The 17,851-nt window shown below is 41.3% G+C and overlaps 1 protein-coding gene across 1 annotated transcript in view; it reads left to right on the forward strand.

Annotated features, from left to right (window-relative positions):
- The first annotated feature begins 3,776 nt into the window (after positions 1 to 3,776).
- Positions 3,777 to 17,851, forward strand: part of CSTPP1 (centriolar satellite-associated tubulin polyglutamylase complex regulator 1) — an 85,778-nt gene continuing 71,703 nt past the window's right edge. The window contains exons 1-2 of the mRNA XM_082317352.1: positions 3,777 to 3,879; positions 14,224 to 14,326. Of these exons, the coding sequence (XP_082173478.1) occupies positions 3,834 to 3,879; positions 14,224 to 14,326 (149 nt within the window). The 5' untranslated portion in view covers positions 3,777 to 3,833. The remainder of the gene's footprint in view (positions 3,880 to 14,223; positions 14,327 to 17,851) is intronic.

Here is a 17,851-nt window from a genome sequence, read left to right on the forward strand (position 1 = left end):
TTTTAAAATAGGACAAGGCTTTGGACACTTAAAGCACAAACAAGAAAGGCTAGAGACAGTTTCCTAGTGTTTCTGTGAAACCGGCTTATATTAATTTCATAGAAGTCAGATGGAACAGGACTGAAGACTGCCCACAGCCTAGTTCTTTGTACATTGTAGTTGTAATGCTTAAAGCAATAGCATTTCCAACTGTCACCTGAAGAAAAAAAAATAGAAAAGTTAAAAGTTTGCTCCAATACGTCTAGGCTTTATTGTAACTACTTTAGCAATAATTGTTAAAATTCTAAGCAAATAAAATATTTCATTCCAAGAAAAAGTAATAGAAGCCAGACAAAATTACTCAGTCTGTTTAAAACAAGGCATTTCCTCTGGAATTTGTTGCTTGATATCTAGCCCTGTTTATTATTCTATATAATACTCTCTCTGAAAGAGGAGTTGTTTCTCAGGAGAACTTCGGCTAATAAAAGGAAAGTATTTCAGCTCAACAATGATAGTATCATTTAGGAAGGTGAACATAAAACCAGCAAAGAGTAAGCTAAGCAATTAACACAGTGGGGGCAAAGTATGTGGGAATGGAGGAAAACAGAAATCCGATTTAAGCTGAATTGCTGACAAACGCTTATAAAACTCACACAGAAAGGAGTTTTTCAGTCCATGCATCATAACATAATAAAGTAATTTTCTTTCATGATATAATTTAAATTATACCACTGACTATTTTCAAACTTGTGGTCACATGGACTCTTATATAAGTAAATTAGCCCAATTTACCTAAAGGTATGATTTCTGAAAGACTACTTAAACCACACTTTGAAGTGAATTAAGCTAAATCAAATCAAAGTCACTTTAACTCTGGAAGAGGGTGTGCACAACATGTATCAATGTAGACCAACTGATTCTTCTTGAAAGACTGATTTGGATTCCCAAATGTCCCTGGTAGACAAAACTCAGCAATTTTATTTAAGAGATGTAAGCACCACCATGATTCCCAGGGTAGATGGTGACCCTGAAAGTGTACTCCATAGGCTTGCCCTAAAGTGAGACCTGTACCTCTGATAATCTACCAAGGGATTGTGACAGAGAAAAATATAGTTTTTCACCATCATTCTTCCAGCTGGGTCCAAAAGAACATTAAGCCTCTGTTAGATTTGCCCCTCTTGGGGCAGCTATTAAACTTGCAGATGTTTTCCAGTGATGCAGAAAAGCCTTCTCAATTTATTAAAATGCACTACTCTAGGGTTCTAAAATCAATATGGGAGAACAAACTTAACACCTATGGCCAGGCTGGCAGCATTTCTCCCTTTTCAGGTCATGAGTGTGAGAGAACAGGTGGGTCCTGCAGCTGATCTGTTATATCACCTAATCCTGCCTCTGGCAAGCCCAGAGAGAAATAATAGTAAACAGGGAAGTCTATTAATGGCTCCAGAAATGACATCTTGTTTTTATATAGTTTTCTTTGAGTTGTTAACAGTCAGGCGCCACTACTACTGAAACTTATCATTATTACAGCCACAAATGGGCTCAGTGTCCAAAAGGATTCCCTTAGCTGGTTTGAAGGAAATAACAAAGTCCAACCCGTAGAGACCAAAGAGTAACAAGAAAAAAAATCCCAGAGAGAATGAAAAATAGAAATATTAGAATGTAGTATTTAAAACTGGATTTTAAAGGCATCTTGTAAATGAGTACTCCAGATACTGACCATGGATAAATTGTGGTTTACAGAAATGGTTTAAACAACAAAAAAGAAACAGTGTACTACCTGTGGAAGGCTCCTACCAGCTCAGCTGACGAGCAATATGGGAGAGGAAGGCTTATATATTTGGCTCTTGAACACCAGTGAAACTACCTGGCTGATGACAAAGGATTGCTTGTGAAAATAGAGATCTTGACGCTAGTTTTAAAAGCGCAGGAACTATGCTCTTAAACCTAATGATCACAGGGGGTCTATCAAATTCCGTTTCTCCTCTCCAACAGTGGCCTGGAACCAGATACCTCACTGAAAAGTGCCAGAAACCCTAAAGCGAGCAGTTACGGAACAGACATCATGTTAGGAAAAATGTTTTCCAAAACCCTTAGTCAGATAATTGGCTTCACTGAAGAAGGATAGTTCATTTTGCTACAGATGATGTGCTTTTTTTTTCCCCTATGCTTTTGTATGTAACAACATAATCCTGTGTTTTCTCATTCTGCATGTAAATATCTCCTTCCTTTCTAAATTCTGCTGAATTCCTGGCCTCAAAAATATCCTGTGTCAATGTATTCTACAATCTAATTGTACCTATTATCAAAAATTTCTCATCTTTAAATTTATAGCCTATAACCATATGCACAAACTGCAAAACTGAACAAATATGAGTTTTTGAGCTTCATTGCAGCACAAATAATTTTAGATAATATCATTTTATGTTATGTGTATCCTCTTTAAGACTATCTTACATTTTTCCAATCATTCTTCACACTGGAGTGTCTCATTGTCTGCTTCCTACATTATTCTCTCTGCCCATCTTTGAAATATTTGTACCTAAGCCATATCCTTTTAAAGACAGAACAAGCCAAAGACAGTGGAGTGGTCCAGGCAATGTTGGGGGGGATATGAATAGGTAAGTTCTAACACCCTGTTTGCCCTTTTTAACTCTGGCTGTTCTTTGAATACGGATTAAAGTTGAGTTGCCAACAGTTACACTCAGCTCTTTCCTCCAGTGAAATAAAGGCAGGTTATAGGCATGCACAAGTGGTTTATTTAATTTCTGTTCTGTTGCGTTTGTCAGTAAAAACATGGACAACACTTCCAGTCCTTTTTTTCTTTTTTTTCTTTTTTTTTTTTTAATTTCCAGGATTACATCCTGGGCTGGGATTTTTCTAATGGTGATGCAAGAAACTGCAAAGTAATTTGGGAAGTTTAGCCCCCTCAGCTTCTGGGGAAGAGGAGCCCAGCAGGGCTGCTTCCAGCCGCACAAAAAGCTCTGCCTCTCCTGCATCCCCAGGGCAAGGGCCATTCCCAGAGAAGCTCCCAGACAAGAACAGAAAGAGCCCTGTGGCTCAGGACTTTTCTGCTAGTTTCTACTTTCATGTGAACGAAGGATGATTCCTGATGCTCCTCATACCTCCCTCTCCAGAGCACTAGGGTTGAAAAAAAAAAAACGGGAGAGGAGTGGTATGGACAGAAGGACACAGCTGTAAAAGGCCTCCTTGGTCACCTCGTTCAGTCCCTGCTCCCTGGGACAAGGGTGCTATGCAGTGCCCTTCATTAACTCCTTACCATTCACCTTCAAATTAGGGTCTTTCCCCCACAGCTGTAGTCCCAGCAGCTGCTGGCATTAGTCACCTTCTGACTTCCAATCTAAATTTAACCAGAATGACTTTACACATGCATCTCCTCGTGCCATTTCGGCTCTTCAGCTTCCCTAGCTCTTCTCCCTCTGAGGCGTCCCTCGGCGCGGGAGCGTGCTGCCCAGCGCCTCGCCCACCGCCCTTTCCTCACAGCCAGGCCGCCATGTTGCCCACGGCCCCTTCCTCACAGCCAGGCTGCCATGTCGCCACGCTCCTCCGGAGACCCTTCCCACGGGGTCACTCACGGCAGGCGGCCGGGCTGGCGGTGGGCTGCCGCCGTGGCCCTGCTCGGGGGTGGCGGGGCGAGGCGGGGCGGGGCGGGGGCTGAGGCCGGGCAGGCGCGTCCGCCCGGGCGGTTTTGGGCGCGGAACCCTGGCGGCGAGGGGGCGTGTTCCCAGCCGGGGCGAGCGGCCGAGCAGCGCCGGGCCCTGAGCGCTGGGAGCGTCGGGCGCCTTGGAAACGGACGGAAGCCGGGAGGGAGCGGCGGCGGCGGCGGCGGGAGGATGCTGAGCCCCGAGCGGCTCTCGCTGCCGGGGCCCGAGTACCTGGGTGAGGAGCGGGGCGGCGCGGCGGGGCAGCGCCCCGAGGGCCCGGCCCCCTGGGTGTGCTGCGGCCCGGCATGGGGAGGGCTCGGCGGGGCTGGGGGTGGGTGCGGCCCGGCCCGGCCTTGCCGGGAACAGCGGCGAGGGGCCTCAGGCCCGCGGTGTGTCTCCCGGCTGGGCCCGGCCGAGGCGGGTCGGAGAGACTCCGTGTCCCCCTTCTCGGATGGGGAGGGGGCAGCAGCGGGGGGTTACAGGTCGGTGTTGTAGGGCGCTGCTCCTCCAGGTGCGCCCCGGAGGCGGGAGGGCTGCGGGGCCCTCCTGGGCACAGGGAGCTCCCCGCCGGTGCCCTTAGATGTGGTCTCCGTAAAGGCAGCGCCGGCCTGAGGAAGGTGAGCTGCGGTCTCCTCCCCTCTCTCCTTGGCACTGTGTGAGTAGAGGCAAGCAACGTCCAGCTGCTCAATGGCAGGCTGTAACCTCATTTAGCCCATTACCAACCTGTGTCGCTCACAGATCTATGTGAGCAACCTTATTTTATGCCCATTTCCCAACACTGGAAGGGGTGGTGTTCTTAATGTTGGGAAATAGTTTGAATGTCAGCTTTTCTTCTGAAATAAAGTAATGTTGGTAATGTTCCCCAAATAAAATGGAAATCTTTTAACTTATAAAACAGCCGCTCCCTTGCAGACTGCATTCTTTTAAGCTGGCTGCTTAGGAGTTTGTGTTACTGCATGATGTTCCAGAAAACTAAGGAGCAAAGTGATTTGGTGTTAATGTGTCAAATAAAAATAATTAGGATGGGATAAAGTCAATATGACTTCATTTAATTGCTAAAGAGGAGGTGAATTACAAGTAGTAAGCATTTGGAATGTGTTCAAGACAGTATTCTTGAAGTGAAACTCTTCAGCCATTACTTTCTAGGCCCAAGAGGCTGTTTCATAATAATTGTTATGAAGGTATACATAACTTACTGTGGCTTTCTTGTACAAGGAAAGGTCAGAAATGGCATGGACTGGTTTGTGCTACTTGTTCCACGATGATTTTTCTGTCTCTGGTAAGTCAAAATGGAACAAGACTAGAGCAACACTGCTCACTTCCAGTAAATGGAAAACCTGTCTTCCAGGGAGGAGACTAAAAGAGCTCAGTTTGTTTAGCCTAGCAATAGTGTAAACAAGGAGGGATCCGATTGTTCTTTCAAAGCGCATCATAGCACTAAAGAGAGATGAATTATCTAAGGAAAAGAGTGATCTAATTTGTCTTAGAGTAGAATCTCTTTGTGCTCTTGCTGCTAGGCTGCTGGTAGGGTACTTTGTGTGTACCTACATAACTGCAATGCTATTCTGTGTTAAGGAAACTCAAGGCAGAAATAAGAGTTTGTTTAGTGCTCTGTTTGGGGTGATTCTCAGGAGACTCACTTTGCTGACGTTCTTATTGCCAATTTCAATTCTGGAGCCAGTTCAGGTATTTGAGAACACTATTGCAGTGTGCCATGTAGATACACCCTTTGGTTTTGTGCTACTCTATCACACTATGTCAGCATTTTCAACCTATGCTTTAACAGAGAGACTCATAACTTTTCCAGGGTTGCTGTAGGCTGAAACTTGCAAAATTTCTTTCTTTTTTTTTTTTTTTTTAATGAGCAAACTTGATTTTAGGTTCATTTAATTGTTTTTAATGAAATAGGCACTTAACTTGTGTGAAACTTGTCAGTAAGGATTGAATCACTCAAAACGATCTAGGAAGCAGACTAAAAATTCTTAAAGTGTAAGAATAAACCAGTTTTCTGTTTCACATTTGAAGTTGAGAAATGAGACTTCTAAGAGATGTGCAAGATTGCTAGGTGCAAGCAGCTTTATTAACCTACTTAAAGTGAGCCTCCTTTTATCTCTGTTCCACATGCTGATCAACCATTCCCTTTTCATTTTGTAAAACCTAAGTTATTCTGACATTGGGGTCAGAAAAAGACACACGTGTAAGCATGTCAGGTTGAGCAACAACTTGTATAAGAGCCTGTTCTGTTGATCAGTTAGTATATCCACCTGCTTAGGTTGCAATATTTGTTGTCTATTAGAGTGAAAAAAGCATCTGCTAAGTGATGGTGGTGTTATTAGCTGTAAATGTTACCAATAACAATGCTTTTGTCTTTGGGAGACTTTGTAACTTACCAAACTGCTCACAGATCCTACTGAACGAATTGTGTATTAGCAGTAGGAAAGTGGTTAAAAAAACCAAACAAACAAAACCCCCAAAACCTGATCTCTCCCCCCCCAAAAATAAACGCACCTCCCCACACATTTTCATAAGATGCTTTTATGTTTTCTACATTGACCTGGCATTCTGAAATCACCACTCTTTGGATTTGTTCTATTGTGTGCCTCAAAGTCTTGTTAATATAGTTGTCTGATGTGGGGTTGTAAGCAATTGTGATAAGTTTCATTTTCTGTAATTTCTTTCTGATGTTGTGTTGCCCCAGGCTGCCACATAAGGTATTCTCTGAGTCTCCCAGATCGGATGGCTCTGTCTTTCCTGACCAGGAAAGGGCAAGCTTCACCTAACCTCTTTTTCCCCTTTTCCTTTTCCGGTATCAAAAACAGGCCAACAAATAAAATGAGTGGCCAAAATAACATTACATGCTACTTGCCGCATTACTTTTTTTTTTTTTTTTTTTTCCTTTTTTTTTCCTATTTGAGATGATTCTTCCACATCCAGTTTGGATGCTAAGAGGTAAATAAAAGCAGTTGTGAGTTAAAATAGAAGTGAACAGGGAGACATTTAAGCATTCACTTAAGCTGAAAAATAATTGCAAAGCTTTGGTACAGCAGAGTTCCTGGAAAGTAAAAATCAGGGCAACACGTCTCACGCCACAATGATTGTGAGATAGTAGGTAGAAGAACAGAGATGACTGATACTCAGTGAATAGGGAAGGAGATGAGGTCTACAGAGTTGGCAGAAAGGCTACAGTGAAGATGTTGTTGTAACAAGCATGACATCTTAAACAGCATTTTCACTGAATAAACAACACTTATTGTTTGGGATAGTGATGAAAATGTGTTTCTCGTTTGATGGATGAGACTGGAACTACAGTAGGCAAAACGAGGCCTATTTGAGATACTTTTCCATGCCTTCCTCATTATGGTTTAATAACTGGTGATTGCTCAGTTATTTATAGCAGGCAATGGAGCACTTAGTGTATTGTTCTGCTCATGCAGCTGTCTTCTGAAGCTTCATTCCCTCCCCCCCTTTCCTGTTGTGGAGAAAAAGCAGTAGATTATTGCAAGTTTCTGAACTTTTATTTTTCTCTGGATTCTCCTCCCCTCTACTCCCCAACTCCAGGATGTGCTTTCTTTTCTTGCTTTGCCAATGTAAGACATGTAAGAACACAAACACTCTGTTAGGGGAGTGCCTTATCAGTAAAGCATGGGGCTATTAAGTGCCAGAAACAAGGTCCCGTTTCCTCATCTCTCTCATAAGTCTTGGGCTTCATGATTAGAAAGAACATTCATGGTATTGGTGCTTTTACAAAACTGAGTCTCTCCCAGCAGAGAACTTCAGCTCTGTGGAGACTTTGCAGATACCTAGGGTTCACTCTTCTTCTGAACAGTCTTAAGAAATATTAAATTGGAAAGTCCAAGTGCAATCGTTTTCTCTGACAGCATAATCAATGTATAGGGTATGTTGTTATCCAGGCATCTTCAGCTGACACTGAGTCTCCTCTTAGTCTAGCTATTTGATGAGCTTCTGTGAGGCACTCTGGCTGAAAGAGCTTATGGTCAAAAACAGAATGCCTTTTTTTTTTTTTTTAATTTTATTTCTTTCTCTGTTGTACAGGTAGGAGAACTGTAATGTGGAAGATGAATGACTTCCCCACTGATGTGTAAGAGTTTGCTTGTAGAAATATTAGATATGTTTGAATCTTCTTAGACTCAGTCTAGTACTTTCTCCAAAAGATGGAGGTTTCATCCCCAAACCTGCTGTTGCACTACAGTACTTCCACCTTAACTTGAAAGGTAACAGGTGCAATCTGATCCTGACCTAGGTAGATTTCCAGAACTGGAAAAGTACACAGTCCTTCTACATTTGAGTATGAATAGGTAGGGAACCATTAGGCTACTTTAACAGGTTAGAATGACAATTACTTCCACAATGGTAATAATACACTGCATAAATTCAGATTTAAAAAACAAACAAACAAACAAATGGTAGCTCAACAATTTTGCATTGGCAAGGTGGTGATTTCTAGCAGCTGTAGGACATCTTGCAGGAGGTGGTCTGCTGGAGGGGCTTGGACAATTAAGTCAGTATGTGTGCAGCGTCATGAGTGCAAACTGAAAGAATACAATGTCATGGTTTGTGATTAATATGCTGATTAATTCTTTGAAACATTTTCAGTTATGGTCAAGATTAAATTATAAACTGAAACTTTTCTTAAATTTTTTGTTGAAAGTGGTTTTGAAACTGTGAACATATGAAATATGATATAGTTGTGCTGTGTGGCCACTTAGCATGTGTTCCTGAGTAGCAGTGTGTCACACATCATAGTGTTATCTCTGGTATGACAAGGTCTGCTTGTACTTCATTACATGTTCTGTCCTTCAAAAAAAATTTTTTTTTGAGGGTTAATAGGAAATTACACTGTGAAGCTGTGCAAAGCTGGAAGGAACTACAGCTGTACAGTGATTTAGCTTTTAGGTTGATTGTTTTGTTTACATACTTGCTCAGGCCATTCTTAGCGATATCTGAAGAGATTAAATCCCTAGTGATATCTGAAAAGATTAAAAAGAGCATCCTGAAAGACCATTAATGCTGGAAAAACTTCCAGAGTTGACGTGACTTTGTTCTTACAGTTTGTTTCCTTACTAATTCCCTCTGGCATCATTATTGTTTTGGTAATATTTGCATGAAACTGATTTTGTGTTACTATAGATGTATCTTTCCAATGTGTGTAATACAGCAATGTGTCAGCATCTCCCCGCCCCGGTGGGATAGAGGAGAGAATTGGAAAGGTAAAAGTGAGACAACTCATGGGTTGAGATAAGAACAGTTTAATAATTGAAGTAAAATAAAATAGAATAGTAGTAATAGTAGTCGTAGTAGTAATAATACAATAATAATATACAAAGCAAGTGATACACGATACAATTGCTCACCACCTGCAGACCGATGCCCAGCCCGTCCCTGAGCAGCGATCGCTGTCCCCTGGCCAACTCCCTCAGTTTATATACTGGGCATGACGTTATATGGTATGTAATAGCCCTGTGGCCAGTCTGGGTCAGCTGTCCTGGCTGTGCCCCCTCCCAGCTTCTCGTGCACTGGGCAGAGCATGGGAAGCTGAAAAGTCCTTGGGTAGTGCAAGCACTACTTAGCAACGACTAAAACATCAGTGTGTTATCAACATTATTCTTATCCTAAATCCATACCACAGCACTGCACCAGCTACTAGGAAGAAAATTAACTCTGTCCTAGCTGAAACCAGGACACAGTGTCCTTAATTAAGCTCCAATCTGAATAAATACTGAAAGGGTATTTAGCTGTTACATTATACAGTCTTAGAGATTAAAAAATACCAGAAATATTCCAAATACATTAAAGCTTGTTATGCTCTTGAACTTCTGATAACTGAAATGAATCATAATGTTAATTGCATCAAATAGTGTGTATTTTCAGCACTTCAGTTGAGGAGGAGGCAAATAATAAATGAAAGCTTGTCGTCTTATCCAGGAATTCCCACTCCTGATTTTTCAACATATTCAGTTATGCCAGGAATGAACAAGCCATAAAAAAAAAAAAAAAAAAAAAAAAGCTCTGTTATGTGCATACAGTACAAATTGTTTCGGTAGACAGCTCAAGTTCCAGAAGAAGTCATCTCTCATGAAGAGTTGAGCAATAATGTAGCTAGCCGATTTGATAATAATTTGATAAACAAAGACTTACCTCTGCTGTAGGGCTCTGTTCTGCTGCTTCTTTAAACAAGGTATGCGATATGTGTTTTACTATCCGATACCAATTTATTCCAATTATACTCTTTCTTCACCTTGTTTGGCGTACTTTATTTTTCTTTTGCAGCATCTGCTGCTGTTTTTATTGCTTCTTCTGGCCATCCCATGTTGGCTATTCCTTTCAAGTATGATATGCGGCATCACTTCTTGGTAAGTGTGCTGATATATTGATCTTCAGGTTTTCTGCCTTCAGAAAAGGCAAACTTGTTGGAAAGAGAAGCTTCTTATCATTGTAGCACTAGGGAGATGCATCCAAGTTGTAAAACTGGGAAACTAATGTGCAAAAATAGTATGGTTAACATGATTGTGTTGCCAATACATGCTGAAGTAGGTATCACGTAACTGACACAGACAGTACTGTGGCACTTCCAAGGTCTTAATCCTCTCTGTTCCTGAGCACTGCTGATAATAAAAATATTACATATATGCAATATCATGACTTAAAGGTGACGTGTATTTTCTTCCTTCCTTCGTGATTTTCTGGCTTTGAGAATTTCAGTTCATATATTACGTGGTATTATTTGTATTAAATTTTCCATTTCCTTCAATTTTTTTCAAGTATCAGTGCTTGTTCTTACAATATTTGTGATCAAACCTATGAATTAGTGGATTGTTTGTTCTCAAAGAAGATTGAAAAAAGTCATTCAGTGGCTTATAAAAGGACTATTTTTACTACTTTAAATACACATGCAAAATGATTTGGTGCAGTTATGGCTAAATGGAATTAGTTGTGATTGTCTAATCTGTTGTAGTGAAGTCTGTAGAGATTGTGGATTGACTGTGGATGCAATCCTCATTTTGCCTTTTACATATAAATACTTACAGATTTATATGACCTGGTCTGGCTGTGCTCGAATTGAACAGCCACTGTTTTGTCCTGAATTTGGTTCTGAGGCAAAAGTGCATTGATTCCAAAATTTGCTTTGAACCTTGGGCATGTGAGTGATGGTAGGGTGTGAGCACGTGAATGTGGTAGTAGTACCACCAGAGGCCGTTCTCCTAGGTGCTGCAGTAGCCGACCTTGAAGGAGCTGTGCTGTATACGTTGCTACCGATTGGACAGAGGCTCTAAGTGTAACATCGTTGTTAGTGATAAGAATTAAGATACTCTGTGTGAAGGTATCTACTTAACATCAGGTCATGGGCTGCCAGAAGACTCCTCTGTGAACTTATGCTGTCAGATCTTTCTGTGAAAGCTGGCTGGTAGCAAAGCTTGCCTGACACCAAAGAGTAGCACCTACCAAATGACTGCGGCAGGCACAGTTACTTACTGTTTGGGGTAGTTGCATGGGATTTCAGGGGAGAGTTTAGCAAATGTGGGTTGCATGAACCATTAACTTGGAAGGTTTTGTACGAGTAGGGAGGAGAGCCTTTGTTGCAATAAGCCATAAACAAATAAATGCTGAGGATGATAACCTGTTGCAATACCTCCTGTGTGGAAGCTGCAGTATACTGGAATTCTCTCAGAAAGAAAATTAGTAGAGACAGCAAGCTGTAATAGCACAGTTGCATGAGCATTTGGGCTTTACAGTCTGAATTGGACTTGATGCCTTATTAATGCAAGGTGAGCCTCAAAAATATGAGCAGCATGTATACCGATATACCATTTAAGGTTGGACCAGATGATCCTTGAGGTCCCTTCCAAACTGGTGTTCTATGATTATCTCCCTGAATTTTCAAAGAGGTTGAAACTGTTAAAAACATATGAATCATCCCATTTATTTTGCACAGGACCCCATGGATTTTTAACTCTGCTTGCATAAATAGTTAACGTTCCAGTATGATTCCAGTGTTTGTTATGGAAAGTACCATTTGTATAAATTATGGAACTACTATTTTGCTATAACCAGACTCCTGGCACTTTATTTTGCCTCTCTGGCCTGCTAGAACCTGCCTGCAAATTAAATTTTATTCTGTGACTTTTCTGTGTAGAGTAGAGTTGGTTGGGTTATAAAACATACTACTTCTACGGTTCCATGGAACTGGGCAGCCAGTGAACAGGAAGCCAGAGCTGGAATTTGGTTTGGCAGTGTGAACTGTGCTACCTGCAGAACAGCACAGCAGCTGAAAAGCCGAAGAGAGAGACTTCTCAAGGAGATTGCAAGTGCTATTATTTTTTTTCAGCTTCTCCGCTCACCGATTTCTTCCCTCTCCCATGCCTCTACCTATTTTCTGGGAAACGGAGAGAGATGTTCTTTGCCAGGATCCTTAAGGCCATGCAACAAAAATCTTAACAGAAATATTCTTTTACCAGTGACTGTATTCAACAGTGACCTATATATATTTGTGTACATTTTTAAGTGTGACAGAAATGTCTGAAATTCTGTTCTGAAAGTTAATTTATTCTCCAGGAGCAGACTCAAAGGTATTTGTTATAGAGGTCAGCCCCATTGTGCTGTGCAGCATTGTGGGACCATGCCTGTCTATTCCCGTAGGCTTTTAGGGGAGAGGTTAATGACTCTAAAGAAGCAACATACCAAAAATATGTTTCATTGATAGGGGCTATTCTACAAAAGCAGGAGTGTATACTTCCCCACAAAGTTTTGAGAATGGTTTTGCAGCTGAGGAGAAGTTTATTGCAGGCTGAGATGAGTGGAAGTCTGTCTGCTAGTACCGTTTCCTGGCTTAATCTGGTACCGCTGACAGCTTGAGAGGGGCCTGGGAAGACGGTTTGCGAGTGCCAGATGGGCTGCATAATGAAGAGGCAGGAAGGATGGGCTGAAATAAAGTTACCTGGTTGCTGTTATCTTGAGCCTGTGACTGAGCTGCACGACTCATTCCTCCCTCAGGGGACACAGGTGCGCAGAGCTAGTTTTCTTTAATCACTCACATAAATTAAATTTATTCCTTTGCATTAAAATAATTAAATAAAGCTACGCCCTGTATCTTTTAGTGCCAGATAATATCTTTGAACCTTTGGCTCACCATTTTGCTATCAGCTGCAAGGTATTTTCCAGGGTGTGCTTAACCAATTTTACCATTGTCCTGAAAAGTGTTCTAGGCAGAGAAATCCCCTGATAGCAATCAATGTTCATACGTATGTTTAATCACTGTATCCACTGGGAATAATCATTTCCGGGCCTCTCTTGAAGTCCACCTGCCCCACACTAAGATGAAAGGGACTTCCATGCTGTGTATCAAGTGGCGCAGGCTTGATGCTTACCAGGATATTAAGCACAAATTAAAATGGTTTGAAGAATATTGATGTGGGTCTGAGGCTGGCCAGTTGCTGGTGAGGGGATGATGCTGCCAAGTCTGGAGCAGATTGGCAAGGAGCAAGAACAGCCTTTGCCTTTCCTATATCCCCTAAGGGTTTTCTCCTGCTCTGTTTAGGACACGACGCTACTTGCAGAGGTGCAGTAGCATACGTGTTCAGGATGGAGGTGTGTGCTTTGGGAACAGGGTTTGTGTGCTTTCCAGGTTAGGAACGATTTTCCTGGGTTCGTTGTGACTTGTCTTCTGATTGTTGAACTTGTAGATTTGGAAAGTCTACTGCTTGGTAGCTGGCGCATCACCTCAGACTCGGCTCTTTGTTGCTCCAACTTGATTTCTAGCCAAAAACATCAAAGGGGCTCAGTGGCAAATCTGTGCTGCTTCCTCCCTGGCAAATGCTTGATTTGTAGAGTCTGCCCGCTGTAGAAGCAGCAAAATGGTTTGTGTCATACCAAACTATCTTTACTCAGAAGTCTTATAAGTGAGTGGCATTCTGTGGTTGGGTACTGGCAGATCCACCACTTCTGAAATTTCCTTATGCTCGGTTTAGGTAGTTATTTGAGACTGACTGTTGAGCAATATAAATCTCTCTTGGCATTGAGACCTGTTCCCCACCTGCCACTCCAACAACATTCACTGATTCTTGTATGGAAACAGATGTACTTTTATTTGCACCTTTAGGAAAAAAACTTTGCAGAACAACCTTAGAGCTACTTGGCTTTGGTAAGGAGGGAAGGGCAGGGAACACAAAGCTCCACAACAGCCCCATAGATATGGCATTGACCATCTGTATATGAAAGATGGCTGTGACTCAGAACAGAGATCAGGAACTCCTCTTGAGTAAGCATTTTCCAGCAAGGCAGTCTCACAATTCCTTCTCCTCTTCCTTTACTTCCAGAATCTCAGGGGATTTTAAAAAAGGGTCAGCACTGTTCACGACTAACTCTGTGTAGCCAGGAAAGAAGGCAGGACTTAGGTCAGGAATTTTACTATCCATATCTGGGAGAATGAAACCTCTACTCTCTATCTGAGGGAGCAAATGCTTGTTGGCTTAGTGTGTAAACCACACAACTAGGCTAGTCTGGCTCTGGGCTTTGCAGTCCCCTTGTATTCTAATTTCTGTCTTTTACTGTCTTTTATTTGCAGCTCAAAGACATGTCCTCACGTACATGGAGGATGCAGTGAGCCAGCTGCTGGAGAACAGAGAAGATATTAGTCAGTATGGCATTGCCAGGTTCTTCACTGAATAGTAAGTACATCAGGACACTGCCAATAGAGCCAGCCTGAGGGGGGCTTTTGGAAACAGGCAGGGTACATGGAGAATGGAGCTGGACACATGCTGATTATGTTGTGAATGCTGGATTTCACTGGGTTAGCCAAGGGCTGCCTGAGCATGTTTCGGAAACGTGCATGGGTTTCGTACAGTTCAGTACCTCTCCTATTACAAACATTCATGTGAAGCAGTCACTTTGGGGAAAAGAGCTTTTAAAAGCACATAGAAAACTAAATTCTGCTTGCTTTAATCAGGGCTGTTAGTGTCAAAAGCAGAGACTGCTTCTGGTTTCAGCAGCACTCGTTTTTTGTTTTTCTGAGTATGAATTTGAACTGTTTTGTCTCTTTGTGTGATTGTTGTCCTGTTGAATTCTTTAATAAAATGCCTCTTCCTCCCTTATAACCTGCACAATTCCTTAAATAATGAACATAATAATTAGCACAGATAATCTCTTCCTACTCGTTTGGAAAGATTTTTTTGACGGGAAAAACTATGTGCTGGTCTTCAGTGTTGTTGATGTTGACTCAGCCAATTGCTGTATGTTTTGCCAACTTGATGATGTCTTGCACAATGTCTAAAACTCTTCCAGGCAGCTTCATTAAAGATCTGTTGGTAATGTGTGTACTTGCAGTGATGATGTGTTTCTGTCTTTTGATGCCCCTTTGAAAATCTTTCCTTGCTTGCTTCCTTTCCTGTTATCTTTTTCTGAGGCAAATCAATGTGCAGAGCGTTTCACATCAATTTCTGTATACAGCAGTGGAAGAGGATCTCAAAGCATAGGAATAGCTTGCTTTCTCAGTTGACCACAGTTTCAGGGTGTTTTGTGGGTTTGTTTTGCTTTGGTTTTGGTTTTTTTTTGTGTTTTTTTTTTTTTTTTTCCCCCTGCACATCAGTGTCCATCTAATCTCCAAATGAGATCAAACTTTCTAGTCTGACTGACTGGACAACTTGCGTTATATTTTCTTGCTCCATGCACATTTTCAACTTTTAAACAACAGAGATTCTCACTGGTAAATGAGTAACTAATATAAATACTGCAGCAAGTCAGGTTGTTGTTTTTTTGTTTGTTTTTTGTTTGTTTGTTTGTTTTTTGTTTTGTTTGTGTTTTTGGTTTTTTGGGGTTTTTTTTGAGATAAGGTAACAAGCAGTTCAAGACTAGTGTGGTTTTGACCATCTTGGCAGAGGAGGTAAGATACAGGCCATCTTGCTACATCTGTTTATATAACAGATCTTTTAGGTAGATGGCATTGTAACAAGACAATATGGTTTCTTTGTAGTACCTTATCTCTTTTGCTCTCAACAAAGTACTTCCAACTTTGACTTGGAGTGAATCATCCATGTTGCAAAATCTGGAAGACCCATGCAAAACAGTATGAAGGCAATTTTGCTAGAAGAATCAAGCAGTTTATCAAGGCTGTTTAGTTTTACTGTTAACCTTTCCCTGTAGTTTAGTGTAACTAGAATGAATACTGACTTTAAAAGACGTCAGAAATCTATTTTGGAGGCAAATAATACTTGGTACTACATGGATTTTATAAGGAGATTGATATTTTTTGGTGGTGTTTATAAAGTAGCTTAAACTCTTAAAATCCATTCCTTCTTTGTAGATTTCCAAAGTTAAAAAAAATGCATAGTATCAGGAACGAAACTCTTACTATACAAACCGATGAACAATATACTTCCATGTTCTGAGCAAGTTGTGGTGGTCACTGTTAAGTGAGGGTTGTGGAGAATTAATCTCCGAGAGTAGGTTTTGGGGTCAAATGAAGGTACAACCTGTGTACTTGACATGACTGGGAATCATGATATTCCATCTGATATAGGTGAGTTTCCACAGAAAGTAATGCTGAGATTACTCAGCTGAACAAATAGTCAGTAAGCAAGAGCTTAAGAAAGATAAAGAGCATGACTACAATGACCTCCACCCACCAACAGGATTTCTTTACCAGGGTTGAAGGCAAGGTGTCTCTGAAATACCCAGCTGAAAACGGCATTCCAGGTATCTCTCCAGATCGGATTTGGTTTGCACCTGCTTTCAAGCTGACACCTCAAGGCCTTTTCTAAACTTCTGATCATATGTACTTAAAAAATGAAATGGTGAGCAAAGAGGTCTTCCACAATTTTGGAACTGCTCACGTTGCTTCTGTATAGTATTTCTTCATCATGACATGATAACCACCTGCTTTTCACTTCCTATTCCTCTTCTACCTTTGAAAGAATAAATAGTAATTCAAGATCATTATAACAAGCAAAACCGTCACCATAGAGCACTGCCCTCTGATTGACTTAGGTGCTGGAGATCATGTTTTTCCCATTTATTTTCGAAGTAAGATGTGAATGTCTATAGTGGCTTTTTGTTCACACTGAGTGTTCTGTGGAGCTTTTGATTTCTTGAAAAACAGGAAAAGGCTGCAAGTTCATTTTTTCTGTGAATAATATAGAACTAGTCATTCTCTTTTTTTTTTTTTCCCCTTCTTTCTTTTTTTCTTTTATAGTACGTCTGGAGTTTAGCAGATCAAACTGTGTTCCTGTACCAAAGCACAAACAGGCTTAGTAATTTTGAGAGCTGTGAAACTCTTAAGATTTGAAATTTGGGATTCTTTAAATAAAGTGGAGAATAAATGATCGGCAATATGGGTGTAGGTAGACTCAGAATACAAAGTTTCCTATTATGAAAGTGTCATACCTTCTGGCTCCCAGGGCTTAGTGGTGAGCCCTGACTGCCCAATAGATTTCTGTTCATCCACACAACTGTCAACATTTGTTCAGGCTATGCTTTGAAGGCTACACTGGCTTTGTATTGTTCTGCCAAGCAAATAAGCTTGATCTTGATTTTTATCTTTAATCTCAGTATCTTCGAACCTGTGAGATTCCAGAAGGTTTGTGTGCACTCTCCCAGTGTTTTCCTTGTTCCAGGTTATTCTAAGTGAGAGGATTGGCATGGGCATATCTTGAAGTATGCTGCAATGATTTGAGGTGAAGGGACTCGGTATTAGGGCATCTAGTTTTTCACATTGTGCTTTCCCTATTTATGATCAGGTAGAATTAGAGACCAAGCCCAGGGTTTAGAAAGCTAGCAGGTAGGCCCAAGCAAGTGACTTTTTTTTTTAAGTGTGTATGGGATAAAATAACACCACCTGTAACTCTTCAGAAATAATGAAGTTAGTGTGTCAAGGATGGGTTTTGGATATTCTCCGAACTCTTCTCAGAGGGCGCACTTTTCAATAGAGTGGTATTCCATGGACCTCTCTTGCTGGATTCACCACTGAAGAGCAATCATGTCCTTTCCATCATACATTGCAATGCCCCACCTCTCCATGAGTCACTTCAAATCTTTATGCCAGTTACAACAACTATTTTTATGGGTAATTAAGGAAATTTTGTTGGGGTTTAGCTTACCTGAGTGAAATTTCAGAGCTGAAAACTATGTGGTCATGTAGCTCTGTATGGATCAAGCAGTAAGTGTTTTGCAGGCAATGAGTGTTTCTAGTTGTTTCTAGG

Source organism: Platalea leucorodia, assembly GCF_965183815.1.
Source record: "Platalea leucorodia genome assembly, chromosome: 7".
NCBI lineage: Eukaryota > Metazoa > Chordata > Aves > Pelecaniformes > Threskiornithidae > Platalea > Platalea leucorodia.